Raw genomic sequence first — 22,298 nt, forward strand, 5'->3', positions numbered from 1 at the left:
CTCAAATTACAGATCTGCTGTTGTTTTGTGACACATCTGCTTTGCAATGTAAAATAGTGTTTTCTTTAATAAGAATTCTTCAAAAAGCCCTTAGGCTCCTCGCCTTTGTTTGCACAGCCTGAGAGTTTTCATTTAAAGTTTTCACACTGTTTTTAAAATTCTCCATTTTTGTTTCTAAAATAGTTACGTGAAGTCCACAGACCTCTGTTTTGGCTTCACATTTTAGCTACATGGAAAAGGTGGAGAGAAACATGGAGAGAAATTCTTAAGGTTTCAATAACTGAGATTACTCCAAATGACCAACGTTGTTTTTCTCTTTCCTTTGCTGTCAAAAATGTAGGAGGAGGAAAGCTATTTATATAACCCCTGTCCCCAGAATGCAAATGCTACTATGAAATGAGTAAATTCACAGGTAAAATCTACTATTGTTTATTCTGGCAATTCTGGCAATCCAATACAGTGGAAAATTAGAATAGGTAATGAAATGATTACAGAAGCATATGAAATTCTTCTCTACGGATCATAACAAGATTGATACGATATTCTCTATGGTCCCTAAATGGGACCTGAACCCCAAATACAGCTCCTATTTTTCAATGTAAAGTATACAGCCTTCAATTTGCTTCCAAGTCCAACCTTCAACTCCTAAAGAAATACCATCCATTCATCTCTTCATTAAATTTGGATGATTTTTTTTCTGTGTGGTCTCCGCTGGAAACACATAAACTTGGTCTTTTAGAACAATTATGGGCAAGTATAATAAAAAAAAAATGTAAACTTTTTCACAATATAATGGGACTCAGAAGGTAAGCAAGTAATAAATACATACAAGTATCAGGACTTGACAGTCTCGAGCATTTATCTCTCTTCACCTTTACTCCACCCTTATGTTACTTGAAGCAGATGATAGCCACTTTGATATTCCCTACTCATGGTCCCTGAGGGAATTCCTTGAGCAGACCTGATCTTTTTCAAGAATAGGAAATGCTGCTTTGTAATTCACTGTATTTCTACAATACACTCTTCTGTGATTCAATTTGTTGAGAGTGGGGATGATCTTGTTCTATGAAAATCATGAACAGTCCCTCAGTACCAAATCTTACAGGGGGCAGCTGGAAGAAGTGTGATGATAGGCTGATGCAGTCAACTCCATCCTAAACATCTAATGTGATGCAGCAGGCACTGCCCTATGTAACACAAGTGTCACGCTATACAATTACTTGTAAGGGAAGAGAGTTTGGGTAAATGAGACGTAAATACGAATAGAAAAAAAAAAAAAAAAAAAAGGATTCAGATACACGAAATAATGGTCTAAGCCCACAGCTGTATCTCTGACGTATTCTTTCTATTCTGCTTCTTTAGGCCCATCTTCAATTTTACCATCAGAATTCTTTTTTAAATTTCTCATTCCTCTTCAGTATCCTCCTTTTTAAAACTCCTACCTTATAAAAGTCGGCTTTCTAAAGTCTTGAGTCCTTTCTTTTATAACATTACCATGACATGGTTCCTTTTATTCTATATTTCTGTCAATTCACTTGTATAAATCATTTGTTCTTCAGTGGTCAGGGTCAAGTATCAGGGACCAGAACCTCGTTTTGGGGGACATGCAATATAGAAATAATGAATTAAAGAAAAAGAATTTGGAAAAAGAATTTGGGTTCTAAAATGGATTAAAAATGATTGATTTCTTGTTCTACCTTTACTATCTGTATGACTGTAGGCATAAAGTTATTTACATTCTCTACGGCTAATTTAGAATTTTTGGAAGAATAAAATGCTAAAATACGCATAATAGGCTTAGCCACAATGCAGGGCTAAAATAAGAATCAGTAAGGTTAACTGTTATGGTTAGCTCTACCTTCTAAAGATGACATTGCCAGAAAGCAAGTTACCAATTCTTCAGATGTTCTGATTTCATTAGACCAAGACTGACACAAAGGCCTGGCTACGTAAATCTCCTAGTTGTATGAGGCCTTGCCTGTATGGCAGCTACCTGATTTAGAGAAGGAAAATACTGGCTTCTTCTAGCCAATGTCCAGCTCAGTTGGCTGCAGGATTGCTTCTTTTATTCTTTGCATCGCACATCCATGGAGTTCTACGTGAGATTTGCCTTCTTGATATATACAGTGAAATTTCCTTAGTTTTCAATCTAATCTATATCCTCTAACACAGAATTGGCTTCCCAGTCATGAGTCTCATGTCATCAAGTCTTGAGATCCTATTTATCTTCTGGCATGGTACAGGATGAATATTTCTACTCCCTCAAAATTCCTATGTTTAAATCCTACCCTGGTCCACAACATGATGGTATTAGGAGGTGAAGCCTTTGGGCATCACGAGGGTGACTCCTTCACTGATGGGATGAGTGCTTTTACAAAAGAGACTCCAGAGAGCTCCCTAGTTCCTTCTTCCATCATGTGAGAACACTGCACAAACACAGAAAACAGACCTCCAACAGACACCAAATCTACCAGGGCCTTAATCTTGGACTTGCCAGGCTCCAGAACTATGCAAAATAAATCCCTGTTTTTCATTAGCTACCCAGTCTATGGTATTCTGGTACAGCAGCCCATACAGGCTAAAGCATGGTACTAATATTGCAAAATTTGTTTTGTTGCCCACTGATCATCTGACAGGCCTGGATGTCTTCAATACCAAAGGGGGAGTGTATACACTCCCACCCTGACAGCAAAGGGAGATCTTGTCCATAAAAAGCCTCCATCAGGAAGATCTAAAAAAGATAGCTCACTGAAATATTCTCTGGTGACCTAAGCTTACAGATGTTAAAACTGCATATGAAGGTTCAGATGTTTACTATCTTCCTTGAGGTGAATACAGCTCGTGTACATCCTAGAGTAAGGCATGATGCTTAACTTCATTTGCTGTTATTTATCATTTCTGCCAAAAGTGGGTTACGCATTTCCCTACATTCTTAAACAGAATTTACTGGCTACCATTTAATCTCTTTTAATAAATCACAGTCCTCCTTTTGATGTACAAGCCGTACAATCATGGAGAAATGTCTGCAGGGTTCTTCAATGTGCAGAGTTGCCTGCCCTGCCATAGAATGGCTTCAGGCTGCTACGCTTTTTCACTTCTCATATATTTTTTTAAATAGTTTATCTCTCTCCTCCCTTGTTGTCGAGCTGTCAGTCAGCTGTCACTTTTTACTGCTGTCAGTGAGCCTGCCTTTATCGCACCCCCAATTTGATGCTGCTAATCTGCTGTCAGCTGAGAAATCAGATAATCAAGACCTCTGAAATTGCATTCACAGTAAGTGGTGGGCCAAGCATGGGATGGAGATTGTGAGATATGAGTTCCAGTTCTTGCTCTGTCCCTATCTGGCTGTGTGGCTACCAGGAGACACTTAACTTCTCTGAACCTTGGTGCTTCCATCCATAAGGAGCAGGATCCGTGTGTATGTGTGTGTGTGTGTGTGTGTGTGTGTGTGTGTGTGTGTGAGAGAGAGAGAGAGACAGACAGACAGACAGACACAAAGAGGAAAGGAGAGAGATCTCAACCAGACTTGGAGCCTAACTTTCTCTGGCTGTCAGAAAGAACATAGGGAACTTTTTTGTGAGTTAACAGAAGGCAGGATAGGGGTACCACTGACCTTTTAACTGTCAAATTCAAGGATATGTTTTAGTCATCACTTTATTTAACCTTAGTCCTCTGAATTCAGTACTGACCATCTCCTTAAAGTCTTCTTCCCTTTGCTCCAGAGGATAATTCTTTCAATGTTGACCTTCTGACTCTTTTTTCTCCTCTCTTCAATCCTGGGCTGTTCTTCCACCAGCCCCTTAAGTGTTAAGAGTGCCAAGAGCCAGTCTGAAGTTCAAAGCCAGGGTAATGATGAGAAACCAGCAAGAAGCCTAAGAAGTAGCAACCTGTGTGTCCTAGCAGTCAACTGAAGAATGTGTCATAGTGTATCAAACACTGCTGATATGTCAAGTAAGATGAGCACTGAGAATTGACCACAGGATTTAGAGAGGCATGGAAGTCATTGGTAACCTCGACAAAAGCAATTTCAGTGGAGTAGCTATAAGAGAGAACAGTAGGAATAAAATTAGAAGCAAGTATAAACAACTCTTTCAGGAGGTTTCACTACTAACAGAAAGAAAGAAAACAGGCAGTTTCTGAAGGGAGAAGTGGAATCAAGAAAGGACTTTTTTTTTTCAAGATGTAAAACTAATAACACTTCTCTTATGCTAACAGTAATGATCCAGAAGACAGGAGAACTGATGATGCAGAACAAAGGACACATTGCTAGGATAGTAGTCTTATGTATGCAAGAAGGATGAGCTCTGGCAAAAGTGGGGGCAAAACCCTTAACACAGAAGCAACGTCAGTTTGTCCTTATTAACAGGTGTGAATTGAGGCACCTGGGTGGCTCAGTTGGCTAAGCGTCCAACGTCAGCTTTGGTCATGATCTCACAGTTTGTGAGTTCAAGCCCCACATCGGGCTCTGTGCTGACAGCTCGGAGCCTGGAGTCTGCTTCGGATTCTGTGTCTCCCTCTTATTCTGCCCCTCCCTTACTCATGCACTGGCTCTCTCTCTCTCAAAAATAAATGACCATTAAAAAAACTAAAACAGGGGCGCCTGGGTGGCGCAGTCGGTTAAGCGTCCGACTTCAGCCAGGTCACGATCTCGCGGTCCGTGAGTTCGAGCCCCGTGTCAGGCTCTGGGCTGATGGCTCGGAGCCTGGAGCCTGTTTCTGATTCTGTGTCTCCCTCTCTCTCTGCCCCTCCCCCGTTCATGCTCTGTCTCTCTCTGTCCCAAAAATAAATAATAAAAAAACGTTGAAAAAAAAAAATTAAAAAAAAAAAAAACTAAAACAAACACACACACACACACACACACACACACACACACAAACAGGTGTGAAGAAGGAGAATATGCACCCAGGAACACATGGATGGGCAGACGCGGTGGTGGCAGCATATATAAATTCTCTGACCATTGTTTCTATTTTCTCAGTCATGACCTGAGAATGAAGATAGGATATTTGGAATCAGCAGTTTACAAAGAAAGAAAAATGCATGATTTTTCTATAGGATGAAATGTTATCTATAGGATGAGAAATGTGGTCTGTTTGCCAGGCCGCTCTCAGGGACCATATGAACTGAGAGTAGACTAATAAGTATGTTCTTGGATGTTCTTCTAATCAAATTAAGGGAAAAGTACAAACAAATTGAGAGTATCTGCAAGACAGCAGGTATGATGACCAAATATGGAGGCTAAGCTCAAGGAAGAAGGAGGAAAATTGGCACAAGAAGAGCATCTCAAAGTAAGGAACTGGCCCCATCAATGGATGGTAGGGTCTTATGAGGCCCAAAGACTGAGTCAGGATGATAAAGAGAATAATAAATGAATCTCTCTATTTATATTAGACTGCTCCTTTGGCAGAATTTTTCTCTATTTTCATATGCTAATTAAGAGAGGGCAGAGAGGAAGTCAGTCCTTTATATTCAGGTGGCAATAAATGTACTATGTTACATAACAATGGGAGTGGGTTAATTAATAAGATGAATTAGTCTTTACTAGGGGGGCTATTACATACCAGGCACTATGCTAGGCATTTCACATATGCATTATTTCCTTTAGTCACTACACAATGCGTATGAGGTGATGACGTAAATGTAATAATCATAATCATTAAAGAACCTAGGCTCAGGGTCATTATACTTGCATAGGTTGCAGAGCTAGCAAGGGGCAGTCAAGACCCAAACACAATGTATGTATGTATGTCTACAGTGTTTAAGAGTTTTCCCATCCCCAGATGCTTAATACATATAACGATAGTTTCAAGAGATATTCTTTCTTGCTACTATTTTTCTGGTCTTTGAGAACGAGGCAGTGAGGGGCGAGCAGGGCAATAGGTAAGAGCTGTTGCCACAAAGCCAATCCTTCTGAAGTCCTATGTGACTGATGTACTCTGAACTATAACTGTTATCAACTTTATAAATCCTCATATTTTTTGCTGAAATATGGCTCTTCCCTTTCTCTGATGAATATCCATTAGAGTATACACTATCATAGCACATTGTATTAATAATTTAATTGTATCTTCCACTTTGTTTTTACTTAAATTTATTTTTGCCATGACCAAAAAATATTTGTATAGGGACAGAGATAAGAGCATTCAAAAGTTTTTTCTTCTTCCATCATCTTGGTTATGTTGCCTTTGGAATTACTAAAGATTTTTCAACATCTCAACAAAATAATACTCTTTTAAGACTGCAGGCATTAGAATGATTGTCATTCATGCAAATAATCACTTACTTACACTATATGAGTTTGGGGTGGATAAAGCAAATTACCATTTGAAAATAATTCAAATAACACTTTGGGCTAAGACCTTGCTTATGAATGTTATCTTGGCCACAATATTTCTTAACCTTCTTCCATTTAGCTAGATTTATTTATGGTAATATAGTCCAAATTAATAAACTATTCAATTGCCACAGGTGTATTAAGTATATGATGTTGTAGGAATATATCAGATGCAAATGAATTTTAAAATACATTATTTATTTGGAATATAGTGGTAATAATTAAGATGTAGTATAATTATGTACTCACTTAAAGATGTACATTTTGAGTATATATTATATGAAAAACTTAAAAATGTATCAAAAAATAAGGTTCATATTTTAAAAATGTGGACTAAAACATAAACTGTGTTTTAGCTCATCATAGATCTTAAAGTGTAACAATTATATTTTCCAAAAGTTGAAATTCTCTCATCCCACAGATTATATATATAAATATACAAATACAACAACTATATATACGTATACATTTTATACATACACATGTGTAACTGAAAATCGAATTTGATCTTAGTGTCACTTAGCCTGATAGTTGTCAAAACTGCACATGAATGATTAAATGTTTTTGACATATGACCTTTGCTGATAGGAAGTATGACCAGTAAACATAAAACTGGATCAAAAGTCATAGGGTCTAAACTTTTATCCAGTGTGTGACAATAATCAGCAGTGTGAGTGCAAGCCAGTCTCCTGCTTCCCTGGGCCTCTGTTTTCTGAACTCCATAAAGTAAAAATTGGGCAAGGTTGTAGGACTTAAATTTTATGACTCACTAACTTGACTTGGTATTAGGCAGATTCTTCTTCAATGAAATATTAACTAGTAAAATCCTGAAATAAATCAGCATTCAGAGTGCTGATGAGGACTACTGATCCCACAGCAAAATCTAAATCTAGAATACAGAAAATAATGCTGACCTCCTGCATAATGTGCAGACATTAAATTGTTTCCTGATTTCATTTCAGGGATGGGGAACAAACAGCTGTCCCTGAACTCTTTTTAAGGACATCGTCAGTTACAAACAGCAGCATCCCCAGCTAGGATGAGTCCCACTGAAGTAAACTTTCTGTTCACACGGGAGAAATATTCCTAGTGGTAATAAAAACCGTTTTGCTAGGTTTAATCAGAAGTGAAAAGGAATTTGAGAATGTTCCCTTTGAGCCACATCATCCACTGCTAATTCAGGGTGGGCCTAGCAACAGGGGTAATAAAAAATGTCCTTAGTAACAGAGAAAGAGAAATGGCAATTAAGTGTATTTGCAACCTAATATAGAAGACCTAACTCTTTATTAAGATAATATAAATAATAAAAAAAATGGAAAAAGGAAAAAAATAGAAGGAAATAGCATGGGAAATGAAAGTAACCCAAGCAGTGCAATTTAACACTGATTTACTTAGAACAGTTTGCTATATACATATAAGCCCATGGGCATAAGCTGAAAGCAAAGGCTGAGAAACATGCTGAACAATGAATGACTTCTGCAACAAAACAACAAATAAAGAAACAAAACAGTAAGTGTTAAAAAGCCAAAGCAGCTTGCTTTGGGACAGCAATAAATAACAGAAAAGAAAGGACAAACTCAATATCAGAACTAACCATTCAGTGATAGGTTGGACACATGATTATTTAAAATGTTTGTAAATCACAGCATGGTGAAATAGAATTTGATTCTCCAATTAACCATGCTTACGCTGAAAAGTTAAAATTGGCAAGAACACCACCAATTTCTATACATTTGGTGAATAAAGTATGATACAATATTGAAAACAGAGTCAAACATACTGACCTGCTCACATCAGGAAACCTGATGGGAAAGTAAATAACTTGGCACTTGGGTCTGATGATGCTTTCCAGATCCTTGGGTCTGTGATCAGGAATCAGCTTCATAAATTTTCCAATAGAGGTGAGAAATGACTCCATGTTAAAAACCGAGTTGAATACCACCACATCAGCCACCAGGCTGTAAAGGGAAAGGATAAATGCAAATGATGAACCCACACTCACTCACAGCTATTTTTCATAAGCCTAAGTCCTCTGTGTTAATCAGAGTTTATACTGTCCTTGGGCTTGCAAAGAACTCAGCACTTCCCACAGTATTTACTAAAATGCCTCTAATAGAGAATTAGTTTCATTAGCATTGTATCGTGGTAAGTTTGATTTCTGGCATCAGGAAAGAAAGGCAGGAGAGGAATCAAATAATTTATTGGGATCTTATGAGGCTCCAAACAAAGTTTATTTTTCTGCAATGCCAGGACTTTCTATAACATCAACAGTCAGTACAGCAGGACCTTTTCCTTTGTGGCCCAAATACCCACGTTGGGTTTCTATGTCAGTGATATACATCGTTTTACACCATACTACACTGAAGAGAACATCTGCCAATCCCTTTCACTACCTTGAAGGAGATGAGTTCAGATAAAGCTACTTCCCACAAGAGCATACCTTCAAACACGTGGTTAAAGTCTATTTCGTGTTTAGTCCTTGCTTCAAGAAACCATTAGGTTTTTTAAAGCTCTGGAACTGTACAGGAAGAATTATATGGAATATCTCCACAAACAACTTATTTCACTATTATATTATATTTGGGGTGGCCAAAGAAGAAGGACCACAATACCATGGACCTTCATAAGTAAATGAAATAAATATAATTTTAGCTATTACTTTTGATGGATATATTGCGTTCCTCCCTTTAATATTTTTTAAATAAAAATAATCTAAAATACATTATTATAAGGAAATGTGAAAACAAATTTTAGGTGTCATAACTATGTCAGTAGTGTTCAAAACAGCCCATAACATTTTATTGAAAACCAATGAACACGAATGATAACCATGGGCAAGCTGGATAAAACCTGAATATGGAGTATGAGTCAAAAAACTGATTTAATAAATAATTGTTTTGATTTAAGCAAATATTTTTGCCTTAGGCAATGATTTAGGGTCTCGGTGTCATGGGATCTCAGCAAAATGCATACAAACGTTTTAGTGAGAAGCTATATAAGTCCAAACAACAGTTAATTTTATTTCACCCTAAAAATGACAGATCAAGAAAACTAAAAAGTCCGCAAGAAGGCAAAACACAAATGAATAAGCAGAGCTTACAGAATAGGAATACCAAAGCAAATCCTTCGTTTACTGAGGACAGCCAAAGTTCCTATTATTAATACACAGCGGAACAAAAAACCTACAAAAGGAATGTTGAACTGCCACCTTTATGCCTCCCCTGCAAAACTGCTTTTCCATACAAGTTTTTTTTTTTTTTTAGTTGCAACCTAGTGGAAATTTGGGGGTAGGGGTGATAACAGCACGGATAACACAAAAGAATGTCACAGAAGTGCTGACACAACACCAAGCAATAAGGAAGCCAATATAATAATATACCAAAAGTTGAAGGATGTTTTACAGCTAGTCTGTTTTCACCATATGTCACATATTGTAATAGCGACCCACAGGTCATAATATACTGCTACGACATGTGTTCATAAGTCAGAGGGCTAGTGAAACCTCTATTTAAGGTGAGTGCTTATGTCAGTCACCTCTAAAGTCCTTAACTGCCACACGGTCAAGAAAGAAATCTGACAGTGCCAACAAAAGCAGAAGTCAGCAAGAAAACTAAAGAAACATTTGAGGAAGCAAGAGTCATACTTTTCGAAGAGAATCTGAAACAGGACTGCTTCCTGACACTCTTATTTTTCCTCTGGACAACTGTGAACCATTTTTTTCTCATTAAGAGGCCAACCGATGATCGAGTCCCCTTCTTTCTCTCCGAGCTTGTTGATCGGTTTACCCTCTTAAGAAGAGCAATGCCGGAAAATCATGTTGGAACCCTTATAGTCTCATTCCTTTCGACCAAACACAATCTTTTATAAAACAGAGAGATGAGGGGTAGTGAGCTGAAATTTTTTATAGACATCTGCCCTCCTAGGGCATGCAACCTAACTACTTACATTCCTAAAAACCCAGTCTCCGCTAAATTAAATATCCAAGACGGTCTACAGAAATATTCTTTTCATGCATTTCCTCTCTGATATGAGTGGGTGTAACTTCCATTAACTTTAAAGCCACCCATAAAGGGAAAAATAGACTTAATTTTTTTCCCCAGTTATTTCTCAGGGGTAATAAACACACACTATCTGAGGAAAAGAATGATGCTAATTCAAGAAATCAAAAGAATATTACAAATGTTTTCCATATTGATAAGGCACAGAATGATTTTATTTTTGTTTTTAAAACATATTTCCCTTCTCTGTTTCAAGATAAAATAAAGTATTTTAATTTTATTATGAAATTTCAACACGGTTGCTTTTTTTATGAGACATTTGACGTGAAGCAGTTCCACTCTATTTTGATAGCACTGCCACTTCACAATTGAAGCAGCTTGTAAAAATGATTGCAGGAAAACATTTACGAAATGCTCGAAACACGGAAATATTACCATAGAGTTGTTTTTCTATGTCAACTAAACTATGGAATATGCTGTAGGAGTTGGGAGTCTGTTTAAACACATCATGAATCCCAATTGCTAAGAACTATTAAAAAAGGTAGGATGTACCCTATCACTGCCAAATTGATTCTATTTGATTGTTGCAGTTATGTGAATAGGATGCACCAGCAAAGCCATTTCAGAGTTGTTATTAACTTCTTTCATTAACTAAGCTTCAAGAGATACACTTTGTGGAAGTAACAACAGAGAAGGACCATCACCTTTGAAATGTCATGGTATTTTAAGGCTGTGCGATTTCAGAAGACTCAATGAGGGGAAAAAAAAAAAAAAAAACAACCACCTAAAGATTCATTTCCCATAGTTTTCTCTTACAAACAGTTAAAAAAAAAAAAAGACAAAAACCCCTTGGTCTATTACTTATTCCTCTATAAATTTCTATTTTGATTTCAGCTGGATATATTGAAAGTGGTTGGTAAATGAGAATGGATGAGAATTGACTAACTGCTCTTTTCTAAAAGTACCCCTTCTACAATACAGGATGGAATCAAGGGGTAAAGATGGTGCCTTGTGGACACTTTGATTCTATTTTGAATGTTGTAGAAAATAGATAACTAGTTCAATATACATCATTAGATTGTTACATATGTGTATTTTATAAGAGGATTAGCTGTGTGTGTATATATATATACGTATACGTATATATATGTATATGTATATATATATATACGGCAAAGGCACAAGCAATTACTACCATGGAAGGTATGTTTACACTTATGCACCTATTTCAAGATGTTTTCTAAATAAGTGTACAGTAGGTCTTCAGATTTAAAAGCGAAATCTTTTAGCAAAGGACTAAATATAATGATACAATCTATACCCACCATGAGAGAATTTGGTTGTATCCATACTGAAAATCCCTCTCCTGACATTTCTTGACAGGATATACCAATTGGTTCTCATGGAAGTACAGAATCTTTTTCAACTTCCCAAGGTCAGGCCGAAGGGCAGTCAGTTCAGTCAGGTTCAGCACTGAGCTTGCAAAGAGGATCCTAGGAAACAAGGAGATTAAAGTTTACTGTCCCAAGTATGTGTGAAGTGGTCATCCTTTGCCTTCCTCCCCCTTTCCCTCTTCCTACCCCCCCAAAAAACATATCCCCTATAGGGACACATCAATAGTTAAGCCTTAATACCATGTAGCAGCATTCTAAGTTTTGATCTCTTAAAAAGCAGCTGCTAAGAACTATAAAAGCCCTGAATCTCATTGGTCTTCTCAGCTCAGTTACTGAGAGATGCAAAAAAAAAAAGAAAAAAAAAAAAAGAAAAAAAAAAGCCGGATGGATTTTATTGAAAAAGGCAAGAAAAGCTCTATCTGAAGGACAAATGGAACAAAGATAAGGCTGACTGGGGAATACTTTGCTTGCCAGTTTCATTACACTTTACTTCTTTATGCAACCAACTACTGAAATTCAATATAGGAGCAGGAATGGCACATGTTCATGTTATGACATAAACCCTTTTGATTTATGCAACAGACTTATTGAGTGTGGTCTTTTTCTCTTGGCATGTTTTCTCACTGTCCCTATCTGCCACCTCTCCCTTTTCCTTAACTGTTTGGCAATATTCGTGGTTTTCTTATTGCTATTTTATTTTATTTTTTATTCTCCATTACTGGACTGCTAATGGCACCAGATGTATAATCCATCAACGTATGATCTATAAAACTCCTTATATAAAAAATAAATATAAAAAAGAAGAAGAAAGCTGATTCCTTATCTTTGGGAAAAAAAAAGGAACTGAAAGCTTACCTATTATGTTTATAAATGAAACAGTGTCCATTTACTTACTCATTCCACAAACGTGTACTAAATGCCTAATGTGGGCCAGAGTCTAACCGGAAAGAAGAGAGAAGATGAACCAAGACAGCCCATCAGGATAAACGCTACCTGCACTTGTGACATAAACAAAGAATTAACAGAAAGAAACCCGAAAGGAGTAATATCGCTCTAGGACAACCTCGAAACGTTTCCCTAACGAGGTGCCTACCACATATGGACACAAAAGAGGAACAAATTACAGCCCCTGAACAGCTGAGGACATTTAGATGGCACAATTTTGATAGAATGCCACCTTTACAACATAATGTAGCATCACTTGACCCTTACAGCTTTAGTTCCATTCTACATAATGAGGTTCAACAAGGTTAAGAGTTTTGCGTTTACTGGTAGAAAGTGGCACTGGTAGATTGACACTGGTACAAAGTGGCAAAGCAGAGACTCCTGGTATTCGACAGCCTGAAGCACCTTTCATTATGCCACGGATATGAACTGGCTGTGGACCACGTAAACACTGCAAATGATTCTTTGTGTACTTAATAAATACAAAATATCATACTTGTTATTACCATGATTACAACCACTATAAATTTTCCCTTGCAGATAAGTCAAATGGCTAACTTCAGGTGTTTATATGATTTTCACACAGGAAGAATGATGACATGATAAGTGCATATATCATAAGTAGGAATTCAGGTGTCTTCTTCATGGACTAAAAAAGGCACATAAAGACCAAAAGGCCGTGATCTCTCTCTAAAGCCACACGGCTGTATTAATATCATGGTTTAATGCTTTGAAGTAAAAAAAACCTTACAAAGGAGACGTATTTGTATTTTTAACTGTCTATTTGTATTCAACTAAAGCACACAGAAAAATGGTGATCAAAAAAATGCCTTATTTTGTCCAAAAATATTCCCACCACCACCACCACCACCAAGTATAAGCCTTTCTAAAACTTAAATGGAAAATTCTGAAATATGAAGATACTTGCTTATCTATAAATCCGATCCTTAGTAGAGAGAACAATAAAATATTAATCTCAATCAATCAATATTTTCCTTAAAATAAAATGGACGGTGACTTGTGGGTCTAATTATTGAGTAACACCCCCTCCTCTACCTCCATACAATACTACTGCAAGCAATGACTCATTCTTAATCATAAGACCTGAGCAAGCTCAATGTTTTTCACACAGAAGGCTGAAAATTCATTACATGCAGCCCCCACATGACTAACTGCAAAAAAAAAACAAAAAAAATGGTACCTTAATGGAGAAATTTGGTAGACATCAATTTACCCAGGTGATCAAACTTAATATAAACAGTAACAGGACACGTGATGTGTATTTCCCAGTGTGATACACTGACAAAGACACAAATCACCAATGTAGTTCTCCTGCCACAAATGCCCGATCTGAACTTGGTCATGAGGAAACAATATTTGCAGACAAATATTCTGCAAAATAACTGGGCTCAATCTCCAAAAATGTCAATGTCCTAAAGAAAAATAAAATCTAGATTAAAGGAAAATAAAGAGACACTGAAACAAAATACAATGTGTGATTCTTCATTGGATCCTAGATGAGGAAAAAATAGTTATAAAGGACATTATAAGGATAATAGGGAAACTCTGAATATGGATTCCATATAAGACTATAAATTTGAATCAATCTTAAATTTCTTAAGTATACTAATTTTATTACGGTCATGTAGGAGAATAACCTTATTCTTTGGAGACACATACTGAATTATTTACATGTGAAGGGTCATGATGTCTACAACTAATTTTTACATGGTTCAAACAAAAGGCTACTAATAACAATAAATATTTATAAGTATATATTTGCATAGACAGATATTTTAAAATGTGTAAAATGTTAACAATTGATTAATCTAAATGAATGGTATATTGTAATTTCATCGACCTAGTCTTCAAAGTTTTATCTAGTTATATATTTATATAATTACAAATTTGAGGGAATATGCATTAAATGGCAGTGAGTAGAAGGGAAAAATACATTTCATGAGTAAAAAAACCCTCTCATCATATATGTATTTCTAATCATAATCCAATTGTTAATTTCCTACATGAGACTTATGCTCAGGATGGGCCATCTGCAGCAAATGTTTAGCCAAGGTGAGCCTTGCACTCTGCTCCTACCATATATCTCTCCTCTCCTTACCTTCCATAATCAAGGAATCCAGATCTAAAGTTGAGCGTTCTAAATAAAGCCTCCCAAATGAAACAATGTAATACATTCAGAAGTGAGGTGGCAGTGATTTTCGGAATATTAACCATTTGGGTCTGCCCACACCAACACTTCCTTCAGTTTGTTCAGTCATTAACAGGAAAATCATTTCCCTTGTATAACTAATCTTGAAATAGCCCTACTTCTAAATTGTGGAAATTATCTCTGTCAGGAAAACAGAGATTCTGTTTGCTTTTCATTTGTAAAATAGTAGTTAAAGTGGACAACAAGCAATTTGTCAAATATTTGAGTTAGTGACACCCAAAAAGAAGTAACGAATATGCTCACAAAATGCAGGTAAGATTCATAGGCAATTTTTACTCTGTCCCCTTCGACCAATTAAAAAATAAAGTTAATAATGATACAATGAATGACATCACTCAATCAGCAGTCAACCCCTAGGCTTCCAATGTTCATCTTGCCACAGGTATTACTTAAGCAATAAATCCTAACAAGGTGAGCTTTATCATCCCACACTGTGTCTCCAACAGGAAAGGGCACGAGGTGATAGCAAAAAGCACTAGGAACAAGATAATTCCTGACAGCTGCTGCTTGAGCACAAGTTAAATTGAACAGTTTATCTCAGCATGAAGATGTTATAAGGTTTTATGTTTAATATTTTTAAATTAACATAAAAACCAGAGAAAGCAGTTGTGCAATCTCTTGCAAACATGACATACTACAATCACTGTATAAGCTGGATTAGGACTTATTACCATGCTACTACAGAATTAAGCTGTTTTTAGACCACCAAAGAGCTTTAAATTGCAACTTTTGTCTCTGTAAGAGAAACCTATATTTAAAATGTCTGCTAAATTCAAATTAACGGCTACATCATTAGCTTATACCATCTCACCAAAGGTATAAGTAAGCTGCTATTATAATCCTCTAACCAAAATGGCTCCGTGCTGCAAGCACATCAACACCGTTCTATGTACTTGGGATTGTATCCATATACATGTTTCGATTGTTTCCAATGCACATTACATGTACAATCTGAGTCATATTTGCTTAAGGAATCCAAAATAATTCAACTTAATGAAATTCAAGGTTAGAGATTTTATGTTTTCTGACTCAGTTTGAATAAACCAGTTATTTGTCTTTTACTGTATTCTCTTAATACATAAAAAGAGATGCTGAAATACACCTAAGCCCTATAGGAGTGCGATGGCTGTTTATCAAAATGGATATTTTTATATCCCCAATGGTATGGAAGGGCAGCAAAATGAGAAAAGAAGACAGGCATTCAAGATTCCAACCACCACCACATGCATTCTAGTAATAATACTTCATGAACCAGATTATCGCAATCTTTCTCCATGGAATCTTTTCAATGGCCCCTTCTATCCCCCCAAACCATTTAGCACATTTATCACATGATGGGATATACTACACAATTTAACACAGGTACAGATACCAGTAATTATGTAATTCCTTGCAGGGCTTCAGGAAGCCTTTGACAAAGGAGTAAATTCCATTCGTCCAGTTGTGTCTCTTGCTCAGTACGTAAATTCCTTGTCTAGATTTACCTTGCTTAGCCTCATTACCAAACTTTGTTCTTTTGTTGTTTATATTGATTCCTGTTCCTTGATAAAGACTCTCTAGGACTGTGATATAGTGTGTTCTGTGATGATGGCAATGGCTTATATCTGTAGTGTCCGATATAGTAGCAACTAGCTACATATGGCTACGGAGCACTCGAAATGTAGCTACTGCAACTGAGGAACGCAATTTTAAGTTGACTTTAACTTGCTTCATTTAAGCTTGTTATGTTCAATATTATTTCTGAAACGTATGATTTTTCACAGATTTCATGACACAGTGTGTCAGTATACCTACAACCAGGATTTGACTCTTATACTCACATATTTCTAAAGCTTAAACATCTTCTTGTATAATCTCTTGTATTTCTACGACAACTGTTTGTGTATTTCATGAGATGTCTTATTACTTTTTAATATCAGGAAACTTTACACTGACTACTGTACGGAAAACAGACTGCAAGGAATCACTTCGAAGATGGGAGAACAGTAGGGGGAATAGAAAAGAAGTGAGAAGGGGCCTGTATCAGGATTTGCTGATGAAGCGGGTATAAGAATTGAAAGAGAGGAGTGCTTTCATTTCCTTCACTTTGTCACTTCCAAAGTGTAGTGATAGTGTTTTAATACAATAGGAGCTTAATAACACATACATGCATAAATGAGAATTATTCCCAAACCCTTCAAAAGTCTTTGGCTTAAATATATATTTCTTTAATTTGTAAAACCTGTGTAGAATGATAACCGAGTTCTAATATTCATTAATCGTTGATATGCAAAATTCATTTCAACACACTATGCTTTAGTTGTCAGCTACTTCATCTTAATTAGGCCGTTTCTACTGCACGTTTAAATGCTATGGATTTTCAAAAACCTTCAAGAACATGCATAGCAAGATGTTTCCATTTGCTAAAACAATTAGAAATAAATACAAGATAGAAGTCTTATCTAAAGGAAAAGTAAATGTAGTCATTTAAGTTCTTGTGATGGGTAAGTTACAGGCTGTTAAATAGAGTATCCCGTTTCCCAAAAGCTGTCCCATAGGACAGCATGAAGGAATCAGTCGGTTTTGCTTTTCCCCCCCACCATGTAATGTTCCTTTCCTGTGCTTATCATGACGGCCAAGGGAACACTGTGCAAAGAACACTTGTCCAGAAGGCAGGAAATCAAAGTCTGTAGGTGGGACATGCCACTGAACAATACCCCTAGTACCCCCAAGTGGTTTCTTAATACCTAGCCACTCCACAGTCATCAGCACTCTGACCTGCCTTACAGTCACCTAAGGAGGAGACAGATTGTATACATACATGAGGGTTTTTTTTAGCTAAAGGTGCCACTTAAATTCAGTGTCCCTTAAATTACTCAAGCTACCTCTCCAGTCTTTTAATTCTTGGTATCATGTCTAATTCATAAAAGATACCCAGTAATTATGTTGATGACAAGAAAGGAAGAAACAGCAAGGGTGGGTGGGTCTACTATTGAAAATATTATACATAAATTGGAATTTTTACTGTGTACACAAATATTTTAGGAATATTAAGAATCTACTAAGAGTATTCTTGTAAGACACAAGGGAATCTGAGCCACTCACAACATTTATAGCTGTTTTAGACAATCTATCAATTAGTCAACAAATCAGAACACTGTTAAAGTCTCGACAAACTAATAAGTACAATATAGGTAGCATTCCTGTTCCAAAAGAGCTGACACTAACACTGGCAAAATAAGCCATAAACAGGAAACGTTAAATAACACAAAAAAGATAAGTAACAGCTCTGTTCTGTATAAGAAATGTCAGCAAGCACTGAAAGACTGATTGTGAACGAAGGGAGAGGCACTAAGGGCTGTGAGTTCAGAGGAGGAAGTGAAAACAAAGACCAGTGGAAGACCAGGAAGGATAAAGTTTATTGAGGGTATTGAGGGAGGCATGGGTCCTGAGATCTTGGCTCTGGAAGGATCAGGGCTAGCTATTTGAGTTCAGTCAGAGAAGAGGGACAGTTGCTTAAAGTTTAGGGTTTGAAAAAAAGTGAGTAGTCAAATAAAAGGAAAAGTGGTCTTCCATCAGACCTAGAGGCACCCAAGTGTAGCATAAGAAGTTTGCCAAGTCCACCCTATCTGTTAACAATATGAGGATCCACTGTACCCTTATAATTATATTAACAATGTTTTATTTCTTCTTATTATCCTTAACTGAGTTATAAATGCTCATTGGCTGAGAAAAATGATAGTAAAATGAGGGGATAAGGAATCAAAGTTTCACCATCACTACCACTCTCCAAATAAGGGAGGTTGTTCTATCTATATCCAAAGATAAAATCAATTTGTTTAAAACATGGCTCTCCAACAGCTATGTGATCATATCCTAAAGGAAGACAAGGAACCACATATTATGCAGGGTTTTACATATACTGGCTAATTTAATCACCATCCTAAGAGATTTGTCTTACTATTTCCATTTTACTGATTAGGAAATTAAAGCATGAGAAGTATTGTTAAAAGCTAAGGCAACAGTGGTTACTAGGGGGCAAAGATGAGTTTCAAATCCAAGTTGAGCTGGACCCAAAGCCTCTATGTTTTTCAGTTTTTCCACACTGATTTTGAATCGTCTAGGATTAGAATGTGACTCAATGGTTCTCAGTACTTCTCATTATTGTCTGTTTTTGAACAATACAAGAACACAAATGGTATAAAGAAGAACTGTACTAACCTGAATAGCTTTATTTAATGTCTTCATTCATCACATATTTCCTGAGTGATTATACTGTTAGACAAACTGTGGAAAGCTAATGACCATCAGTGAAGGATCTCCTGAAGAGATGCAATCAAGGTGGCCACCCTATGTCACACAAAGGAGTCAGCCTACTAAAATAACAAGTATTTGTTAGGCACTGGGACAGACAGAAGCAGCTGATATCAAAAGCAATGAAGATAACAGAAATATCTGATTTGGTTACTGGAGGGACAGGCTAAGGGTAACTCTAAAGCTGCTAGCTTGTGCAGATCGATAGTGGTGACATTTCTTAACACAAGAGGAGAAACAATTCAGTGGCTGGAATAGAGAAGAAATGAAGGGATGGTTTCTACAAATGTGGAATATAAGTGGAGTACCCAGTAGGTAACTAAAGATAACAAATAATAATGAAAGAAATTGCATTGCAGATTTAATTAAATGAAAGCACTTGGTCACCAACGGTGTCTGTTAAAAATGTGGGCTCTTGGTTTGTTACATAATTTTACATATCTGTTCTACAGGTTTCTCTAATATTTCATATGTTATCTTGTTTTCTCCCATTAAAGTATATATTCCTTGACAAGATAAATTAGATCCACTGTTCTTTTCTTTAGTACCCTATAGTTTCCCTAACATGACACTTACCACTCTGGGTTTTAAGTTTTCTCAGGACATGCCCTATATTTTCCTTGTTCCTTATCCTATCAGGTGCTCAAAAAACATTTTCAAAAAAGTGACTAAATAAATACATTAATTAATAAATGAATCAGTCATTTAGGACTTCAATAACACTGAGAAAATCAAACTGGTTGATTCTCTCCATATAGTCAAGTGTTCAACATGATATTTACTCCTACCATTAAAAAAACAAGTTGGAAAGTATCTCATGTCCCCAAAAGAAAGAACTTACCTTCTTACTTGAGCACCCAACACAATTCTAGCACCCAACACATTATTTGATGTCATTTTTGATTGAGCCCATTCCTATTCTTTGGGTCCCTAATAATATGTCAGGCACTGTTTCCTGCTTCACCATCCTAATATATCAAGAACCCACGATACAATCCACAGGAAAGGAACTCTCGGGGAAAGGCAGGTGTCAGCCTGGTACAAAGATCAGGAATGTATGATAGGATGATAAAAATTTCTGTCTTCTTCAGGGATTCATGATCATCGGCCTTGAAGAAGAAGTAAGTCAATTAATATGCAAAGCACGTCTAACTTGCTGAGTGCGCTGGGAACACTTCATATGGTGTTTTATCTCCATAAACTAATATAATTAGTATGTGAAATATTTATAATTCACCTCATGATTAATCTATCATAGACTATTCCTTAACAGCAGCATATCATTTTATATTGGGATGTTCTTTGCCCTTTAGTTCATGCAACTCATGAGTCCCTGGAGTTCATTTCCAAATATTATGAAGTTGGAAGAACAGAGACCCAAAGTAATGGATTTAGGTCCTATCATTACTCTAACCTACGCATGTTGTCTAAGATTACACACATACAAGGACACAGTGACCAGTCAAGCCAGAAGGACTACTACTCAAATAGGTACATAAAGCTCAGTTCAGGCACACATCTGAGGAACCAACGACAGGCAAGCACAGAGTGGCTTTCAGAGATTACCATCATTAAGGCTAGAATATTACGACACAGTAATAGTTAAAGCAGTCATAAAAACAATAATAATATCTGCCTCCCAGAACATCAAGTAAAATACTCCTGACAACCATGGAAAGTAAGGTATTTTGTACTCAAATAACGAATAAGCTAACAAGGAAAAATATGGTAACTTGCTATTTTTACTGAGTCACATCGATGGCTAAAATTAACAAGCACAAAATAAAGTGTCTCCTAAATATTCGGTTTTTCTATAATCAGTCATAAGACCTAAATTTTTTGGTGCTTATGAGTATTTGTTTTAACTGTGCTTCCCAGAATCCTATATTCTATTGAGCTGTTCTATCATTTGATTTGTGACATTTTGTTGTTACGCTTCTCATAGAGATTATCGTGTGTTTTGATTATTTCTCCTATGTTTGTTTTGGCAAGTCCAAGACAGTTCTTTGAAATCTTCCCTGAATTTGGTGCTTAATATGCCATTTGAAGAAATACCTCCCCACAAATAATTTAGTTAGTATCCCCAATGTTTTGCTATTTTACACATCACTTTAATTATAAGGGTACCATTAGATAACTAATTACAAAAGTCAAAGCCAGCAAAATATACTGTACACAGTAGGCACTCAAAAAGTATCTGAGAGGGGTGCCTGCGTGGCTCAGTCGGTTGAGTGTCCGACTTCAGCTCGGGTCACGATCTCACAGTTTGTGAGTTTGAGCCCCATGTTGGGCTCTGTGCTGAAAGCTCGGAGCCTGGAGCCCGCTTTGGATTCTGTGTCTCCCTCTCTCTCTGATCCTCCCCTGCTCACGCTTGTCTCTCACTTTCTCAAAAATAAATAAAACATTAAAAAAAATATCTGGGAGAGTGAAATATTAAATAATATAGTCCATCTGTAATAGAAAAAGAATCTGAAGGTGGGAGTCACTGTGTCCGGGTCTTTCATACCTTTCTTTTATTCATTTATTTTTTTTAAGATGAGAATTTTTATAAACATTGATTTGTTATCCCTGTGTTTCTCATGAAACCAACAATGTAAAAATTCTAAGAATGTGATTCTCACCAGAGGAAAACATTTCAAAGCTATATTTTTAAAAATTAAAACTTCCTATTTTAATTTTTTTAATGTTTATTTATTTTTGGCAGAGAGAGAGACAGAGAGAGACAAAGCATGAATGGGGGAGGGGCAGAGAGAGAGAGAGGGAGACACAGAATTCGAAGCAGGCTCCAGGCTCCGAGCTGTCAGCACAGAGCTGGACACGGGGCTTGAACTCATGAGCCGTAATATCATGACCTGGTGGGACGCTCAACCAACTGAGCCACCCAGGTGCCCCAAAACTTCCTATTTTAATAGAGTAAAGTGAAAATTTAAATATCTTCTACATGGCTGGGACACCTGGTGCCTCAGTCAGTTGAGCATCCAACTCTTGGTTTCCGCTCAGTTCATGATTTCGTGGTTGTAGGATTGAGCCCTACATCATGGTCCACACTGAGTGTGGAGCCTGCTTAGGATTTTCTTTCTCCCTCTCTCTCTGCCCCTCTCTGC

The 22,298-nt window shown here is 36.8% G+C and overlaps 1 protein-coding gene across 24 annotated transcripts in view; it reads right to left on the reverse strand.

The window, feature by feature from the left end:
* The window catches only part of GTDC1 (glycosyltransferase like domain containing 1), a 401,838-nt gene that overhangs the window by 196,537 nt on the left and 183,003 nt on the right, over positions 1 to 22,298 (reverse strand). For all 24 annotated transcript variants that reach the window (XR_006712843.1, XR_006712842.1, XM_045479710.1 and 21 more), the window contains 2 exons: positions 11,658 to 11,825; positions 8,119 to 8,292 (listed from right to left, as the gene is read on the reverse strand). Coding sequence is in view for 22 of the 24 variants with exons in the window: in XM_045479710.1 (XP_045335666.1) it covers positions 8,119 to 8,292; positions 11,658 to 11,825 (342 nt within the window). In the remaining 2 variants the exon portion in view is untranslated. The remainder of the gene's footprint in view (positions 1 to 8,118; positions 8,293 to 11,657; positions 11,826 to 22,298) is intronic.

The sequence above is a fragment of the Leopardus geoffroyi genome, chromosome C1 (assembly GCF_018350155.1).
Source record: "Leopardus geoffroyi isolate Oge1 chromosome C1, O.geoffroyi_Oge1_pat1.0, whole genome shotgun sequence".
In the NCBI taxonomy this organism is placed as follows: Eukaryota; Metazoa; Chordata; class Mammalia; order Carnivora; family Felidae; genus Leopardus; species Leopardus geoffroyi.